At 41.9% G+C, this 19,657-nt stretch overlaps 1 protein-coding gene across 3 annotated transcripts in view; it reads right to left on the bottom strand.

The window, feature by feature from the left end:
• GRM5 (glutamate metabotropic receptor 5) overlaps positions 1 to 19,657 on the bottom strand; it is a 967,370-nt gene that overhangs the window by 219,883 nt on the left and 727,830 nt on the right. For all 3 annotated transcript variants that reach the window (XM_078658429.1, XM_078658430.1, XM_078658431.1), the window contains exon 5: positions 17,295 to 17,463. In XM_078658429.1, the coding sequence (XP_078514555.1) occupies positions 17,295 to 17,463 (169 nt within the window). The remainder of the gene's footprint in view (positions 1 to 17,294; positions 17,464 to 19,657) is intronic.

Raw genomic sequence — 19,657 nt, 5'->3', positions numbered from 1 at the left:
TTTCTATGGTGCAAAAATGCTTGACAAAATGGAGAGAGGTGGGGATGTGGTTCGAAGGCTGCGACAAATGGAATCACGCATGATAGTGAGACTCAGAACGAAACACCCGAAAGGGATGAACTTTGGAGAGGATCTGCATGTTCATCTCGAATGAATATGTTCTCAGTATGACAATCTGGTACTATACCACCTATTGGGAATATAACTACAACAATGAGGAACATGAATGCAGGACTTGGGTACTATACCGAGAATTGTCTACATTGATACAGCCCCAGTGAACTATCAGTCACTAATGTGCAGTTACTTAAAAAGCACACAATTGTCTTTCTTTTATTTTCATTATTTTCTCACACAATAATACTGTAACTACAATTCCCACAATGCCTCCTAAATGTCTAGATATGGGATAGTACATATACTAACACTGAAGAGGGACTAACCAACCGTGAGCAAGGCCAGTGTTGGCTGAAACGCGTTGGTGGGGTGAAGTCTTGATTAAAAAGACTTAAAAACAATTCCTGATGTGCCGCCTCTTTTGTTTGTTGATATATATATATATATATACACATATATATATACACACACACACACATATACACACACATATATATATATATATATATTCATGATCAATGTTTGCATAGTCAGCATTTGTCAATTTTTTTGAGTCAGTGTGGTTAGCTCTGCATAATCTTCACCTCTACTATATTGTGTTCTTTGTCACTCATATAATCATTTTGTTAGCACCCAAGATATCATCATTTTGCCAATTCCTTATTATGGTATCGTATGATAGTATGTCTCATCTCTAAACTGTCTTAAAAATGCTGGCAACCCCTCTCTTTTCAATTTGGAGCGACTCGAAAAAGCTTTTTTTGTTATTTTTACATTCTTTTTTCTCTAATAACTGGCTATTTTAAAATGGAATCCAAATAGTATTTAGAAAATTTGGGGCGTATTTATGAGAGGTTTGTGCCATGCTCTCACCACGCATCGTGGCACATGCACAACGCAAACCTCTATAACAGATTTATGAAGCCATGCAAGGCCACTTTGCGTGGCTCTGAGTGGCTTCATAAATCTGGAGTGAGTCAACACCGTGCAAATCACTGCGTTGCAATACTCTGCCCTGGGTAGGCGAGCGTTTCATGGGCATTGCAGTGGGTGCTCCTACCAACTCCGATTTCATACTGACACATTCCCAGATTTACAAGGACTTGTAGACCTGGGAATGCACCAAAATCTTATGCCGTTCCAGGGGAGGCATAACAAGGAGAAATATCTTTATTTCTCCTCGTTTTTTTCTTTTTCCTGTGTGTGCTGCATTCTGTAGCACTCACAGGAAGAGGAAAGCGCCTCTTAGGAATGTTTTTTTGTGTAGGAAGGTGTCCCTTCCTTTACAAAAAAATCCTGACTACAACACAGGCACCCTAGTTTGGGGACGGTATTTCCCAACTAGAAATTATGGTGGCAAAACATTTTCTATAAGATTATATAATAATGGCACACTTAAATCTCTTAAGAAATGGGAAGACATAGTAGGCACGGTGGTTTCTTCTTTCCATTGGACAAGACCCTACCACAACAATCTCACATCTCTGCCAAAAGCAAAGTTACTACATAAGACGATTATATTAAATACCAAGGCCCAAATTTACAAAGATTTTGTGTTGAGGTTGCGTCACTTTTGTGGCAATGTCCCAACTCAAAATCCATGTTGGGGTTTACCAAGCAATACAAATCAATATTTGTGAGCTTTGCATTGGAATTTATCCCAACAGTACCTAACAATTCCCTGTGTTACCTTATATAGGAGACAATTTACATATATGGGGCACAGGTGTTCCATGTATTTTGATAGAAACCTACATTTACTAAAACCAGTACACACACGTTTGTGGCAAAATGGTGTGCCTACCCAAGGCTGGCATAATGTGAAAAAATATATTTTATTTATCTCTGTTACTTCCTCTTTGCATGTATGCTGCACTATCCAGCACACATGCAAAGAGGAATACGGTACAATGAATATCTTTTGTGCAAGAAGATATTCCTTCCTACACAAAAATTGTTCTGAAGGGAAGCAGTTGCCCTTGCGTCGTGGCGCAAGGATGCCTGCATTGGGGCTAGGCACCTATAAGTGCACCAGTGCTAAGAGGTAGTAGAACTGGGACATATCTTAGTAGATACAGCACATTTCTGCTCTCGATCTAAAACCTTGTTTTGCTTGTAAAATTCACTGAGACCCAGCCGCTGTTGAGCCGTGCTACATAAAAATATGAAATGAATTAAATAAGTAAATGTATATTAAAGCTCCTTTGCATTCAGGCTTGGTTGTCAAGATGACGATATGACAGATGGAATACACATTCGCCCTTTGAGACAACTGTCTTCAGAAATTTTAGGAAATATGGGCCTGTTGGCAAAAAGTGTACAATTTTGAAGAGCTCCTTTCATTGCAATGCGTGGGTGACATTTGTCTTCTATGGAACATGAATTTAAGTGTATGTGTAATGCTATTTTCTATTTTCCATAGAATGTTTGCACTGAAAAAAAATAAGCCCGGCATTTCACCCTCTGGCTAGCTTTTAAAACATTAAACACACAAAAGGAGATGGGAGGAGTGCTTGCAATTTGTCTATACACTGGCATTCACTTGGGGTAGCATTCCAACCGATTGTTCTTTTGCCCACACTGCCAATATAATAAACACTTCAGTGTTTACTGGGGAGGTTCCTAATGAGTGGAAACTTGCGGCAGTTAGACCTCTGCAAAAGAAACAGCATGCCGATCCTACCATCCTCTCTAATCTCCGCCCCATGTCCCTCCTTCCTTGCCTAAGTAAGGTCATAGAAAAACTGGTCAATTCACAACTTACGACCTACCTGGAAGGAGCAAACATTCTACACCCAAACCAATCATGTTTCAGATTGCATCATTCAACGGAATCCGCCCTGTTGTTCATGGTTGAATCACTAAAAGCTGCCCTGGACCAGGGAAAATACACTGTGTTGGTCCTTTTGGACCTATCAGCGGCTTTCGACATAGTCTCACATGATATTCTTCTAGACCGTCTCGAAGCCTATGGCATTTCCCATCTTGCCCTGGCCTGGTTAAAATCCTTTCTCCAAAGTCGAAGGCAAGTCATTACCCTCAGACAATATCAGTCAGCAGAAAAACCTCTGCTCTCTAGGGTCCCACAAGGTTCCATCCTCAGTCCAGTACTTTTTAATGCATTTATGGCCCCACTAATCAGGTTAATTTAGTCCTTCAACATTCCTATAGCCCTACACCCAGGAGATATTGTTTGGGGTCAAGGACAACAAGTTTTATTATGTATTTCGTCCTTGGGACAAGTAAGCCCAACCCCCTGCTGCATCAACCCTTTGGCTGCCAGTTTGCAGTACCATATTAAGGATCAGGGAAGGGCACTGCCTGCAGTTAAGGTACTATTTGTCTACATATCTTAATGCTGTTAAAACTTGTTTTTATGGTTTATTAATTGAAAGCCTTTATTATTAGGGTGAGCGCTCTAAGTAAATGTAAGTTCTGACTGCACTACTGACAGTGGTTCCACTATAGAAATGTGTACATACGGTTTCAAAGTTTCACAATATGAGGCTATGCATAATGCTCCCAGAATGCTCTCTGATTAGATGCAAATATTTGCAGAAGCTTGAATGCAACATTAATGATTATTTGCTTTCAATATAAATTGTTCCCAAAAAAATGAAAATAGGGGAAAAAAACAATTTGCTAAACTACTGTAAAATTTCAGGTACCATTTCTTTGCAGTATCATTTAGTAAACTGTGTTGATGCATGCTAGTATTTCCCAAAAATATTCTTATTGGAAAATCAGTGTAACCAGTTATAATAAGATTATGGGAAACATTAAAATAAACAAGCATTGGCAAAGCTAGTAGGTCTGAAATTGGTGGACAGCCTTTTAGTTTTGGCAATGAGTGACTTGTTTTGGCATGGTTTTTGTAAAACCTTATTGATGTAAGGGCTCTCAGGCCCTCACCATTATAACAAACATTGGCAAAACCAAAAATTGTTTTTCGTCTCAAAAAAGCACACACTGCCACATTAGTTATTGGCACTGAACAAAACTACTTTGTGTGCCAATATGCTCCTTGTGAAAGAGTAGAATGCTGTCCCTCACAGTGAAGCCAGCTGGTGCCGAGAGAGAGAGAGAATTTTAATAAACACAAAATGTCATGGTTAATGCCAGACCAAATTAGGGGCCCAATTAATAAAGAAAGTCTCAAAAGTGCACTCTTGGTATATGTCCTTGCATTAAGTGCTTCTATATGGCTTTCGTGAATTCACAAGAATTTACAGAAGTAGTGCAAGAAATTGTGCTCCTAGAAAATATTTATGAACTGCATTTTAGCATGAGCATATATATGCATCTGTAGATTTGCTTGTGAATACCTGAGTGTTTGCAAGTTCATTTTTCTTTTTAACTCAAACCACTTTTTTCCAAACCCTGGAAAAAGGTTTACGTCTGCCATTGTCAGGAGTACATTTCCAACATTTCTCAGTATGGGAAAAGCTTAGAGAAGAGTGGTTTTAAGGTTTAAAACCCTTAAAACATGCAAGTTAGTCCGGTTGCTCAGACTAAAAAGTGCATTCCAACCCTGGAACTATTGCTTACCACTACCTTCAGTCCCAGTATGTAGATCTGCGGAAACGTGGCAACATAAAAAGATTGCTAGTATTCAAACACTGCAATGGTATGAGCTCTGGCATAATCAGAGAGGCTATATAAGAGGTCTTATACAATGAGATTGCTGCCATAATGTGTCGCCGCACTACATGGCACCAAAAGCACAAGTGGATTTTGTTACAGGACAAGTACATTTATGAAGCAACCTGCCCCATGGACAAGTAGATATTGTAATAAATTCCACATCCCCGCGGACGACACTCAGTTGGTATTGGTCTTAGACAAAAATACTACACTGGCTGAGGAAAACCTCTGCCAATGCCTCACAGCTGTCTTCCACTGGATGAAGACCAACCACCTGAGATGCAACTCTGAAAAAACAGAAATCATGCCGTTAGGGAAGGGTAATAATTTGTGCCCCAGCCAATGGTGGCCAGCTGATCCCCCTCCTCCCCCTAACATCGTAAATGCTGCCAGAAACCGGGGGGTCAGATTTGATTCTGCTCTCTCTTTCCATCAACAAGTGCTATATGTAGCTGGTACCTGCTTTCACTTAATCAAATCACTAAAAAAGGTTTTTTACCTCTTTCCCATTTCGACAAGGAAGATGGTTGCAACAGCTTGGATTACTTCTAGACTGAACTATTGCACCAGCCTTTATGCAGGAACTAATACATCAGTCCTTCATAAAGTTCAGATGGTTCAACATGCAACAAGCTTTCATTCCTCCGGCCCCCAGTATCTTTAATCTAGGTTTACCCACTATGTACCTTGCCGCATGCTTAGATCTTCCAACTCAAATCTATTAAAACCCCTAACCTTCAAATGTATTTCCAAAGTAGGTAAATCCATTGCAGTGTTACGCAAAAAGGCAAAAAGGCATGGAACCAACTCCCTAGTAACCTCCGCTTCATTCAGTCAGAAACCCTTTTTAGGAAATCCTTAAAAACCTAAATTTTCACTTCATCAGATGGTCTATGCAGAGCTCTGATCTAACTCTTTCAATCCTGTTTCTCATTGGCTGTTACAATATGCCCTCAACTCAATCGACTTTAGCGCCATGATGCTCCTTGGAGTGACAGATGCGCTCTATAAATACTTCCTAACATAACATAACCTCAAGCTGGATTCAGCGATATGAAAATTGATCTTGTCCCTGTTCCTTGTCCATCCCAAACTGCCAGGCCCTCCCTGAACCAGAAAACAAGCAACTCAAGACTGGTTTGGTCCAGATTGGGGATCTCCAATGGGGCGTAGGTTAGTTCATGTGGTACAGTGAGAATGGGAGTCACACTGGCAATTGCTCGGAAGCATTCCAACCCATCATACTTTTCCCACCATGCTACCTTACTTTGGACCCTCCTGTATGCAAATCAGTCTTGACGCTCCTCCAACGGGAACAGTCAATGCCGAACTGCCAAGTCTGATGAGATTCAGAGGATTATTTCAAAATGCCTATTGCATTTATATTGATCAGTGGCTTTTATGTGGTTGTTCATTTCTACATATCAGCACACATTCTGAAAAGAGCACTTCTCACAATATTTTTTTTAAATACTTGTGTTGTTTTGGTATGATGTGGTAATTTTTCTCTCTCACTACAGACTGATAGATATTTGCAGAGCTTTCTTTGTGACATTGTTTGTGATGCTAAACCCTTTGGAACCCGCTTTTTGCATTTTTTTATGAATTCATTCCGTATTTTTCAACACCTTCATATTACTGTACCAGAAGGGAAATGTTTAAAGACTGTCTCCCCTGACCCTTGTGGTGAGGTTATATTTACTACACACAGCAGGATAAATGGTATTATGGCATTGTTGGTCTGCTTGTCTGTCTGGCTATTGCATGCTGAAGATCTGGTTGCCAGCAAGATTGAAAGGATTGATATTGGTCCATTAGACCCCTTGCCTTCTCCCGTTGTGACACTGTGCTCTAACTCTTTGTTGCTGCATGATATAATGCAGTAGAATTGGTATTTGAAATAATACAAATAAATGTATCTGAATGCAGCATTGTGTGATGATACAAGCTTGAGCTTCCTATATAAGGTTTCAGTAAGTGAGAAACGCCTGCTTTCAGTAGGTGGAGATTAAGGTACACTTTATGAGTTTATCAGGAATAATTTGTTGTCTGAAAGTTATCTTCTGTCAGTACCTAAGATAATTCCCCATGAGATATTATTGCATGTTGCACCAAGTCACACAGAATGAACACAAGACATTAGACACAGTGGACCTGGTTGGGCCAGGACCCCATAAGAACGTGTGTCGCCTAAATGCAATTAACAACAAACCAGATATTACTTTCAAAGCAAAAGCTTAGTTATGTTAACACTTCCTTTTTTTATTACAACACATTTTTATTCGGGAGATTGCCTCAGCTTGCAGGTTTTACTTATTTATTTATTTTTACTCCCTTAGAGCGGTCAAAAAGGTCGACGTGTTACGACCTCTTCAGTTCGATGTTTCTTCAGGACCAAGGCCAGCCTAGCTAGCTGAGGCAAACCTTGAACTCTGTCCAATGCCCCCTTTGTTTGATAAACTAAGCAGTGTATATAACCCCTTCTGTAGTGCTGTCATTCATGAGTCTCATTTAAATAGTGACATGAAGTATAGAATCTTGTTTGAGAATCTCAAGTCTGGTTGACTTTAAAATTGTTTGTTCATATGTGTACTGTGTGTTACAGTTAGGAAAAGTCAAAAGAAGGTTTTTTGTAATATGTGTTAAAGTATCATTACTATAGTGTCTTGAGAAAGCCTAAGCAGGCAACATACACTGTGATGTATGTGATCCTATGTGTCTGATATAAAAAAAAAAGTTTCAAAAGAAATAAAAAGCCTAAAGGTATAATAGAAACCAAGGTATCAGGGAATAAAAAAAACCTGAACCAGAATAAGCTGTGGTGAATAATTCCAGCCTAGGCAAATCATAGTTTGCACATTGAAAGTGGTCTAACCTTAGGCTGCGGTACAGACCCAACCCTTCAAGCTAAAGCACTTTTAGAAAGTGGGCATTTTCCTGCTTCACCATTCTGCTCCTTCACTTTCCTGTGGAATCCACATGTCAGGGAGAATGACAGTTGGGCTGTTTGTGCATTCGCTGTAGACAATCACACAAAGGGAGATGAGGTGTGTCCTGCATATCCTGATGGCCCATCATCAGACTGATTGGTCTTCCTGAGCTAGAGTGGCGGGAGATGTCACTGACAACTGAATAGGGCTGTGCATGTCCTCACACAAATTTGTCTCCACCCCCCTATGGTGTGTCTGGAGCCAGGTCAGAGAAAGGCAGGGTCTTGTGCTCTACAAAGACTTTCCTTTGAAGTTTGCCTACTTCAAAAGCATAAACTAGTATAAGTACTGGAGCTGTGACACTATAACTTCAGAACCCTTCTGAACTAATAGGACATTCTGCCAGGAAGAAGAGCTGAATGCTGTAGAAGGAAACTGACACGCTGCCTGTTGTTAGTGTGCTGGCCTGCTGATTGCTGCTTCTGTCCTGGGAGTGAAAGGATTGGACTTTGCTTTATACATCCTGCTTTCCAAGGTTTTCCAAGGGATTGTGGGTCCTTATCTCCTGTTAAGAAGTCTCAGGGTCATCAAATACTTCATCTGCACCCCTGAACTTAACTGCTGGGACTTCTGACCTGCCAAGTGGTATTAATTCCAGTTCTGGGCCATTGGAGGTGTGTGAGGAAGGACTTACCCGTTCTGCACCATGGGCGGATTCCTCTCCAGTCGAACAGGGGTCCCTCGACAGCTCTGACCGACAGGGTCCAATCATCAGGCAAAATCCACTCCGCTGTTTTGTGTATTCACAGCGTAGAAGCAACGATACCCCGGAAACAAAAGAACGTGACCCCGGAAATGCCGCGGAAGAACCAATGACAAGAGGCAGATGGGAGGAGGAGATGGGTCATTCCAGTGGCGTGAAAGAAAGAGGGAAGACGCAGGAAAGGAGGAGGGAGGAAAACCAACCGGGTCCATAGAACACCGGAGAGCCCAGCACCGAAGACGAGGAGGAGGACGTGGACCAGGATTCCGGAGAGCGGAGGTGTGAAGACTGGTGGAATCTGCCGGAGAGCGGCCGCAACTCGAGCGGGTGAGTGGCAGCATCCTCGGGGAACAGGAGGGTGGCGGGAGGAACTAGGTTGGAGACTTGAAAAAGGAAGCGAGTACCACATCAGAGGGAGAAGTGTGTGTGATTGGTACCCTGTAGTTATAAGGGAAAACTTTTGGCTCGGTTTGAGTATTAACTGAAGTTGTAGTGATAGGATATCTTTATATTTTTTTGTTGTTTGCAATTAGACCAACGTGCCTACCAGTAAGATTATTGTGCCATGTAGTGTTTCCTAATGCATACATTCTTCTAAGTGACTCAGATACTAGGAGGAATAGTAGTTAAAGCAGTACTCAGTTCAACATCCGGTCTCTTCAGTGAACCGTACCTAAACCAGCAGCCTTTGCGTTATTTGTTTCCTTTGATTTTTATTAGTTTCCTCCCTGAACACATGAATAGACTCCCTAGGCACTAAAGTTCTATTTCCCTGTAAATATACCACAACGTTTCTTCTGGTACACTTAGCGGTGTGGTGAAGGGTTTAGTAAAACAGAAGTCACTGGAAAACACCTTGCTGACGGCTCCTTTCTATTTCCTCTATATGAGCCTTCGGGGTGAAGATTTTGACCACCAAGAAGAGGAGTCGGAACCGTTACCCTCTACTGGCCCTTCCAGCTCGACCAGCCTTACACCTGAGGAAGAAATTGGAAACTTGTCTGTTGTGTCATCCCCACGTGTTACTTCTGATAATAAAACTAGTCCATTTGGCAAATACATACAGCCTCCTCACTTGTATATCAAACCTGCCCTCCCACAAGGTGATTTTGAACCAAGAAAATCCACACATTGATTCTCAGCAACCGTTTTTACCGATGCAGCACTGCTGTGCAGTTAAAAAAACAATGCATAGTTGATGTGAGGCTGAAAAATCGAAGCAGAGCCTGCTGTGAGGCTAAAAGATCACAGCAACCAGAGTCCCGAGCCCCACATCACTGACGTCCGTGGTGCATGTCCTCCTAACTCTGGTGCAGGCCGTTCTGTGCGACTGAACAGATCAGAAAATCACTTGCTTTGTGGCAGTGAAATCAAAGCAGTGCTTGCTCCACTGCATTGAAACAGTTGTCTAGATTTTTGACACATCATCAGTGGGCGGCAGGTTCTTCGCAACGTTGCCCAGCAGTAAGGAACCAAGATCAAAATGTTTGAATATCAACGCAGCACCTCCCCTCACACTAAGGAACTGATGCATTACCTCCCCTAATAGTAAATCACCTCTTCTGCACTGCAGTAAGGAACCAACACATCACCTCCTTTGGCATTTGAATTTAAAAACATTTATTAAGCGCACATATACCTAGCGGTTTCTTGGCGCTGGGAAACAATAAAACCTGGGTAAGGGGGTGCAGGAGATTTTAAAATGAAAAGGCTTGCAGGAAGAGATGAGTTTTAAGTGCCTTGTGGAAGTCAGAGTGCAAGGGAATAGATCTGAGGGTGGGGGGGAGGGAGTTCCAGAAGGTGGGACGAAGAACAGCAAATTTCGCCCCCCCATCCTCTTCTTCCTGAAACGTGGAACGGAAAGGAGGGACTGGGTGGAGGAGCGGAGTTCTCTGACCGGGATGTAACTTTTAATTGCAGAATTTATAAAAGCTGGGGCGGTTCCGGCTCGGGCCTGAAACGTGGTGCAGCCAAGTTTAAAAAGGGCCCGCTCCCTAATGGGCAACCAGTGCAAGTTCTTCAATAAAGGGGTAGCATGATGCAGTTTAGGGAGACCATGAATGAGGCAGGCAGCTTGGTTCTGGACCAGCTGAAGGCGTCGGAGAGCATAGGCCGGAACACTATTGTACAGGATATTACCATAGTCTAACCGTGATAACACCATTGCCATCATAATGAGTTTTAGAGCAGAAGGGGAGAAGAATCTGGAAATTTTCCTGATAGTGCGGAGGCTAAAGAAACAAGAGGATACCACCATACTAATCTGGGAGTGCAGGGTAAGATGTTGGTTTAACGTGATCCCAAGTGTTTTAACTGAACTGGCAATAAGGAATCGATGCATAACCCCCCCCGGTGAGTAAGGAACTGACGCATTGCTTTGCTTTTCCAGCATCTCACCTTCCCTGAGCTTGTTTTCGCCTTCAATTTTGATGCATCCAGGCACTTTGTGCTAAAAGTGACACATTCATAGTTTCTTATGGACTGAACTATTTTGATCCTTTTGGATGTTTATTGTTTTGGTCTTGTTTTATTCAGATAAATATTGGTTATTTTTCAAAACTGGTGTGGTGTACATTTGCAGTGTTTTCACTGTGTTACTGTGTGTGTATGTGCAAATGCTTTACACATTGTTCATGCCAAGCTACCAAGGGGGGTGAGCAGGGTTTTCTTAGCTGTGTTACTCCCTTACTCTGACTAGAATAAGGGTCCCTACTTGGACAGGGTGCAAACCTCTGCCAACTCTCTCCATTTCTAACAATGATCAAGCTCACCAGAAGGGTAACCACAATGCCAACAGGCCTCTGATTCTGATAGCCCATATTTATATAGTTGTACAGGGGACCACGAAGATGTGGGCTGTTCAATATTTGCAATGAAAGATTAAGGGAGATATTTTGTGACATAGGAGAGAGACCCATATTCTTTCCTGGGAGGAGGGAGGGATGGTTTCCAAATTGTATCTAGAGCAGGAGTCTTCCCATGCCTGTTGAAAATAATAATTGTTTGGTTCCGAGTTTCTTTGTAGAATTCTATATATCTGGGAAGCAGTTTGAGATTTGGTCAAGAGTTTCTGAAGGAAGTGTAGGTAGAAATCATATGGTTGAAGGATGTACCTCTCAGAAAGAATGGCAAAGGATAGAAATTTACTGGATTTGTCCAGATCTTTAAAATAAAGTATGCCACGAACAGTCCAGTCTTTCCAGAGGTCAGGGTGGGGTCCAAATTGATGGCACTGTTTAACCGAAAGTGAGGTAAATTCTAAGCCTCTTATTTTGTGGTGAAGCATTTGTCAAGAGTTTTAATTGATCGTATTGAGTCGTCAATAATATAAAAGGAGTGAGGAACCTTCAGTTGTTTTATTATAAGGGTGCTGATTAGAGAGAGAGGCTAGTGGGTTGGGCTGGGAAAGTCGAGTTTAGCCACCAGGTAGCTCAGGCCACCCTTAAATATAGTTGCTTGGAGCTTCCGTAGTCACATTTGTGTTCTATTCTTTTTTCCAAATAAAGGAGGATATTAGTATTAAATCCAAAACATCCGGTTAGGTAAGTAACATGTACTTTATTGCTCCAGTAAATTGGTATGTCCTCCAACTCCCTTGTCCAGCACCAACTGCGGATCCTAGAGCATTCCCTCACTGATTTGCCTCCATTCCACATTACATCCCCTACAATTCTACAAAGAATCAGAGATATTCACTGGGAACATGCTAAAGAAAAACTTAATTTGTGGGGGTATCATCATCATAGCTGTTTCTATACATTCCTATTGTGTAATAAACTTAGGTGACCACATGTCACTTTGTTTTTTAATCTAAGTCATTATGGTGTCCTCTATATGCATTCTGGTGCCTTCGATGTTATTGGCAAACTCAATACCTAGGTATTTTAATCTGGAGGGCTGACATTTTAGGTTAGCATGTGTAGCTATATTTTGGAGACATAGCATGTGTAAGGGAAATATTTTGGTGTCTTCCTTATTTAAGAAGTAGCCTGACACTGGAGCTTATTTGGAAACGATGGCAATAACTTCTGAATGCTGACTCTGCCTCGGCTGAGTAGATCAAATACTTGTCTGCATAGGCCGCCAGCTTTTTTTTAGGGCCACTGGTAAAGGGGATATCCTTTATCTTAGTGCTTTCTCTGATGGAATGGAGAAGTAGCTCTATTGAAAGGAGAAATAATGGGGGGTTGAGGGTATCCTTGTCTAGTTCCTTGAGCTAAGAGAAGTTTATTTGATAAGCAGCCATTAAGTTTGAGCTGAGGGATTATTGTAAACTACTAGGGCCATACATATAAAACCATCTCCTGATTGAACATGTCCCAGGTCTCCAGCAGATCTTTATCTTCTTTTGGTATCACCACTATATGGGCTTCTGAAACTGATCCTGAGATTTCACCCGACAATTAAAATGTATTAAAAAGGTCAGCCAAATGAGAGAATAAAATGTGTTAGTAGCATTGATAAAAAGAGGCCGGGAATCTGCCGGGCCCAGGTGCTTTTAGGTAATTCATAGCCTTGGTAATGTCATCCGGATCAATCAATTTATTAAGAGCAACTGAATCTTTGCCCTCAAGATGGGCTAGCTGGATCACCTCCAGGTGTATTTGGCAAGCTTAAACGTTGAGTCTACTGTTGAAATAAGATGGACTATATAAATCCATGTAGAAAGACTGAAAGGTGTTTACAAATTTTTTGTATGGTCAACTTGTATCACAATCTTTTTTTCCTTGATGGCTGGGATATTTATTGAGGTTTTAGATTCTTTAAGTGTTCGAGCTCAAGGTTTACCAGCCTTGTTTTGTTCAAGAAGATTTTTAGCCTTGGCTTTAGTGGACCATGCATGAGCTCTTTCACTTAGGAGTTTTTTATATATTCATATTTAAGTTATTTTATCCTGGTCGTAGGGTTGGAGTCTAGAGCTAGCCTTCTGTCATTCTCTGTTTTTGTAATCTACATTTCCAAAAGTTTCAACCTTATGTTTAGATTTTTTTTTTGGTCACCATAATTCTGAGCATCTCCCTCCTGATAGTTGCTTTCGTCACATCCCGGATCGTCTTTTTCTCCATATCTAGTTCTTTATTGATTTGAAAGAATTGAGAGATAGAGTGGGAGATGGCTCTCTGGTTTCTGGGTCAGTAAGAATGGTATTGTTCATTCTCCATGAGCAGCTTTTGGTGGGCTGTAGGGAGAGCTTGATGTAAGGGTAACACACACATAATCTGAAATGAGGATTGGCTCTATCCATGTTAATCCTTCCTTGACCTCTGAACATGTTTATTATGCAAACTAAAATTAACAGCCTGCACTGTACTGTTAAACAAACTTCCAACCATTTCTTTCATTTTCAAATGACCAGTAATTCTACTCTTGCATGGTTATCTACATATGTAGAATGGGACACAGATGTATGGGTTATCATAATTCTGCATGGGTGACTATAATGAATACATTAGTGCAATGTGTGTTCGCGCTTTATAAATGTCGGTATTATTATTATTATTATTTTACTTGAACTCTTCCTTTGTAAAGTGGGTATCTTAACAGTATTTCTCAACTTTTTTCAAGTTATCTTTTCTAAAACACTGTTTCCAAATGATCTATTTTTTTTGATCATCCGTACATTGTACCTCTACTGCAGGGATACTCAAAGTACAGCCCAGGGGCCGCATGCTGCCCTCCTGACCGTTAATTGCGGCGCCTGGTGAACAGCAGCACTGGACTGCTGTTAATCTGACAGAGCAGGAACATACAGAAAGCTGTGAAACAAACAGGCATACTATATTTACCCGTTTACTAAAGTAATGGTAAAGAGAAAAAGATTGTGTCCTAGACAACCTATCTTTAGGAACACCTTTAGTTTAAAAGACATCTTGCACTAAACATGTAAAAACATGATAAACTCTTTGCAAACTTCAAAAGAGTGTATTTTATTCACATAAGTGAGAGTTTTACCTTAGTAGATCAGATTATATCACTGCATTGAGAGGCATTTATTATTAGTGATAGTTTCCAAACATTACATTCATGCCACCCCCATTCTGAAAACATTGCTATTAGTGACCCAAGAGGCAAGTTATTTGTTATGGTGCACCTTGTATGTAGCCTTGGTTGTTGTATAATTGGAACCACATTATAGTTTATTAAATAAAACACAAGAGAAGGTTTTGTACAGCACACACCCTGAACTCGTATATGAGAGTCTCTAATAAGTGGTAATGACGCAATAGGAGGCAAAGTAAAATTAACCAATTGCCTAAGACCACACAATTTCATCAGGTGGGGAAGCCAGGACTGATACCAGGTTTTCTAGTTTCACATTTTGAAATTCAGCCACCAAATGAGAATCTCATTCCCTCTCACATTTTACATTACAAATTAATGCTTTGACTTTAATTCTTAGTGCATAAGAATAGAGTGTTGGTGATAGACAGAAGTCATGTGAAGGCTCCATTTGTTGTTCATACCATCAATCTGCTTCATGTCCCCCTGTGCCCACCTTTCATCACCCTGACTCACGCATTGCTGGCATCAGTATATCCAATGGTCATGCCACATCAGTACTTTGCAGCGCCCGGTGAAATGTTTGTGAGTATCCATGCTCTAGTGCAAAGCTCTAAAGGTTTGAAAATTCTTAAGCGTGAGAAATAATTTGTCATCGTTGTTGGCACCAAGGATAGTGATGTTACATAACATCTTTTATCAATAACAACATGTAAATTGACATCAATGAAAAGATAAAAATATGAACCTAATTATCACATATAATAACACTTATGCCTCACTTACGTAGTGTCCGGACGTATAAATGTAGTGAATCACCAGTTTAATGGTCAAAGAGGCTCCTTCATCAACTGAATAAGTAGGAAACTGCAGCAGAGTTGCGCCTTCAGCAGTCTGGCTACCTGAAGCCTCCACAGCTTAGAAAAGTTACTCATCACACACCAGAGCTCTTGACTGAGTCGCATTTAGCGTTCAGTTATTAGCCATTCAGTCCAGGTGTGATATTTAGTTTGCGATGAGCGAGGGCTCACACTCAACCCCCAAATACATGAGTCTCATTAACAATGAGCGAGAATTGTGGTCTCTCCTAATACTTCATGAGATGGTGTCTGGCATTCATGTTGTATGCCACTGATGGCATTTTAGCAATACAGTCTTGATGCTCTCAGATTATTAGTAGTTCTGGCCTGGCATGGCAGCAGGCACTGCCTCCGTAAACCAGGGCCGGACTGGGAACGGAAACCGGCCCTGGCAAAGTTCTCGGCCGGCCCCCCCTACCCAGGGGAGGGGTTGGGGGTGCGACCGCGCTCATTGCCAGGGCCGGTATTTTACCGATTTTGTTAAAGGGCCGTTTTTGCAGCTATGCTGCAAAAACGGCCCTGTAACAAAAACGGCCCCCAGGGGCTCAAAACCGGCCCCCACCCATGCGGCCCACCGGGGGATTTCCCGGTGCCCGCAACGGCCAGTCCGGGCCTGCCGTAAACTATCTGACAAGGTGGCCTGCCATGGAGGACATTTTCGTTTAATGGTACTAGCTCCTTACTGATACTCACTTGGATGGAAAAAGAAAAATGGCATCGCTGAGTCCCACGTTATTCAACCTTTACGTGAGACCGCTGGCTGAGGTTGTCAAGCACTGGGGTATGACCATGGTGTCATATGCTGACGACACTCAGCTAGCGGTTACGCTCAGCGGGGACGCTGATGTGGATGCTCCCAGATTCCAGAATGGACTCCGGGCGGTCGCTAGCTGGATGACTTCCAACTGTCTCCAGCTGAACGCAAATAAGACGGAAATTATGATCTTTGGCAAGCAAACGGAACTCTGGGGAGATAGGTGGTGGCCTTCGGATTTGGGTCCCACGCCAACTCCGGTCTCTGAGTTAAAAAACCTTGGGGTGTGGCTTGACCCAACCCTCACCTTCGTCTGCCACACAAAGCGCACGGCGGCCTGCTGCTTTGGTATCCTGCGTGGACTACGTCCCGTATTAAAATTCTTCGATGCAACGACCAGGCAACTTGTGGTGCAGGCAACGGTGATCTCTCGGCTCGATTATGCCAGCTCCCTTTTGGTAGGGCTAAACCGGGCCGAAATCACCCGTCTTCAGCGCGTACAGAACGCAGCGGCTAGAGCAGTTGTGGGCTTACCGAGATTCTGCCCCACAACCAACACCCTGCGTGCCCTGCATTGGCTGCCGATTGCGCAAAGGATCCAGTTTAAGGTTCTCTGTGTAGCTTACAAGATCCTTAAGGGCTCTCCTGCCTTGATTCTCTCAAATCTGCTGTCCCTCTATGTTCCGGTCCGTTCTTTAAGATCATCGGACCTCGAACTTGCGGTTGTCCCCCGCTTCAAGCGTAGCCGTGCTGGCGGCCGCTCATTCCAAGTACGCGCCGCAGTACTGTGGAACTCTCTTCCCCTAGAGATCCGTGTCCTTGGTGATCTGCTTTCTTTTCGTCGAGCTGTTAAAACTTTCTTGTTCCCTTAGATCCTTAGTTTCTTTCCAGTTGTGTTGTGTTGCTACCCTGTCGGGCGCCAGGACGCTCCTTTGCTGGAGCATCTGTGCGCGTAATAAATGATTTTAACATAACATAACATAACATCAGTTAAGGTGCTTGACTCTCCTATCACTGAGTGTCTGTATTGGGGCCCAATCCAAAATGAGAATGCCAGTTCAAGACAGAAATGGCTGAAAGGGAATGATCTAATGTTCTCCTCTATTTATGTAGTATTTGTATTGTATGTATTATTTATCTTTATTGCAATAGTTCCAGCAAGCCAATCAAAGTGTTTTATGCTGGACCTAAGAACAGAGCAAAAAGTGTTAATTAACTTTATTTACCTTTATCTGGCCTTTTGCACAAGGATCACTGCAAACAGATCTGATCACTGTGTTTTTAGCTGACCATATTTCATCATCGTCCATTTTTAGTTCACCATTGTCCCAGCTTCCAACATTAATGTAGTCATAGTAATCTTTTCCCATTTTCTTGAAGTTCATAATCTCATACCTAGTAATGAAAAATAGAATAACAATAACAGTGTTATTTGAGATGGTCACATTTACACATTGTAAGATAAATAGAATATTGTTTGACATAATCATTGGCCCTATAAATAATAATGATCATAATAGTGATAACAATAGGAACAATAATAATAATATTAACAATAACAATATGTTAGCATTCTAAAGTTTATTACATAGCACATTATTGCTTGGAAGCTATGGGGTGTTGGGTGGTCATTACAACCCTATTCTCCCTTGGGAAATAGCCTTGGTGGGCAATGATGGTGCTGGTCGTTAGACCACTCTGTCTACTGCTGTCTGAAATAACATTTCTGGCTGGAGGTTCTGCAGACTGTTGGGATGAATATATGATTACTTTAATGGGGGAGCGGGTGCAACATAGGGGAGGTTCAGGGGAATGGCAGAGCAATACAGGAGGGGACGCAAAAGCAACAGGAGTGGGGGCTGCAAGAGACTTGAAAGCAACAGGGGAGGAAAGGGAGGAGCGAAAGAAATACAGGGGTTTGGGGAATGTAATAAGGATGGTGCAGGTGAGGAGAAGTAATGGTGAGAAGCACACAGGAGAGCACAAGAGGGAGGAGGGCAACACGGAGTGCAGGGGGAGAGATGGCTCAAAAATACACACACTCTAAGTGCTTTACACAAACGTTATAAACAGTGCTTGAAAAGCAAACAGTTGCATCAGTGATGCCAGCCAATAGACAAGCTGCAACATGAATAAGAAGCAGGCAAATGAGTGACAAGGAAAGCGAACCAATGCTAAGCAATAGGAGGGCTCCAGGGCCCTTCCTGGTGCTGGTAAGCCACAATATACCTCACAATAGACATTGCATGTGATGTCTTGTAGGGTCAACCTTAAAATGGGGGCCAGATTTCTAGGTTGAATAACTATAGCCCTTCAGTCTATATCAGGATGTTCAATTGTTTGCTTTAAACAAACAGAAATAACAGCTAGGATTGTAAATTATATGTATTTATTTCCTTTGAATGAATCGGGTTTTGCCATGATTCTACGGGTGTACACTCTGACTGGACCATGTGGGTGATTAAAAGTTTCTTGATTGCCTTAAAATGTATATTGTGACATTTTCTACTTTAGAACTATAATGGAAACAGCAATCCATCAGGCAATAGGACACTGTGTTAATTCAGGTGAATCTATCACAAAAATGATTTATCATTCTGAGAAAAGGGGTTCAGATATCCACCATGACACCATATCCTAATGATTAATTCTTGTGTTTGGAACTTTGTAAATTGTAGATATGAAATCATGGTAGTGTTTCTTCTAACTATGGAATGCAGTTGATAAGAAACTGTTCGAGATCCGGTACGCACTGACCAGTTGTATATTAAAACTGATCTGAATCCAGAAAATCTATATTTGACTTTAATGGTGCATTTGAGTAGACCGATCAAGTATCACCTGTTGATCCAGCACTCCAAGATAAAGATGTTAAAGCACTATATAAGTAAGCAGTTGATGATACTAATAATAATAATAATGGTATTATAACTAGCAGTACACTATTACTACTAATATTTTTAAAAAGATGCCAAATTTTTACTTACGAAATGTTGCCAAAGTTTATGAAAATTTCACAAAATTGTGGTGTTGTAGGTAAATGTGGTTTTCCAGTAGGTTGTGTCAGTTTCTTTAAAAAAAATGTCTTGATGGAGGTCCGCTCAGCCAGAAAATGTCTCTTGAAAGCACAGATCAATCTCCTGCTACTAGCTCATGAGACTTTGGGGTCGATTCTGATGTCTTTTGGTACCCTTGTTTCCGCCTGAATCGTACACACTTCCCAACAACCGAAAAGGATGCCTGGAAACTAGTAGGGCTGTCCGAATCGGTTCCGAAAGGCATTTGGACAGGTCGCGTCTTTAGGAGCCAAATCCTACAGTTCTATGGACTCAGTTTCCGAGCGAGCGAGTACGACGATGTATTTGGACAGCCGTTCTGATTCGGTTTCTACCAAATGAATCGGCTGCCGGAATTATTCTTTGGAGGCCCATAGCAGGGCCCCCTTCACCAGAGGCCTTCCGAATCAGGCCCGTGGGGGTACCCAAGGGACCCATTTCCAACCATGCACATTGTGGTAGGCACCATGGAGTGCCCGCCACAGGGTGCAAGGTTTTACCCAACCCCCCTTTTCTCATTTGTAACACAGGCT

This window comes from Lissotriton helveticus, chromosome 8, assembly GCF_964261635.1.
Source record: "Lissotriton helveticus chromosome 8, aLisHel1.1, whole genome shotgun sequence".
Lineage (NCBI taxonomy): Eukaryota > Metazoa > Chordata > Amphibia > Caudata > Salamandridae > Lissotriton > Lissotriton helveticus.
Note: the sequence above shows the minus strand (reverse complement) of the source record. Positions and strands in the feature narration are given on the sequence as shown.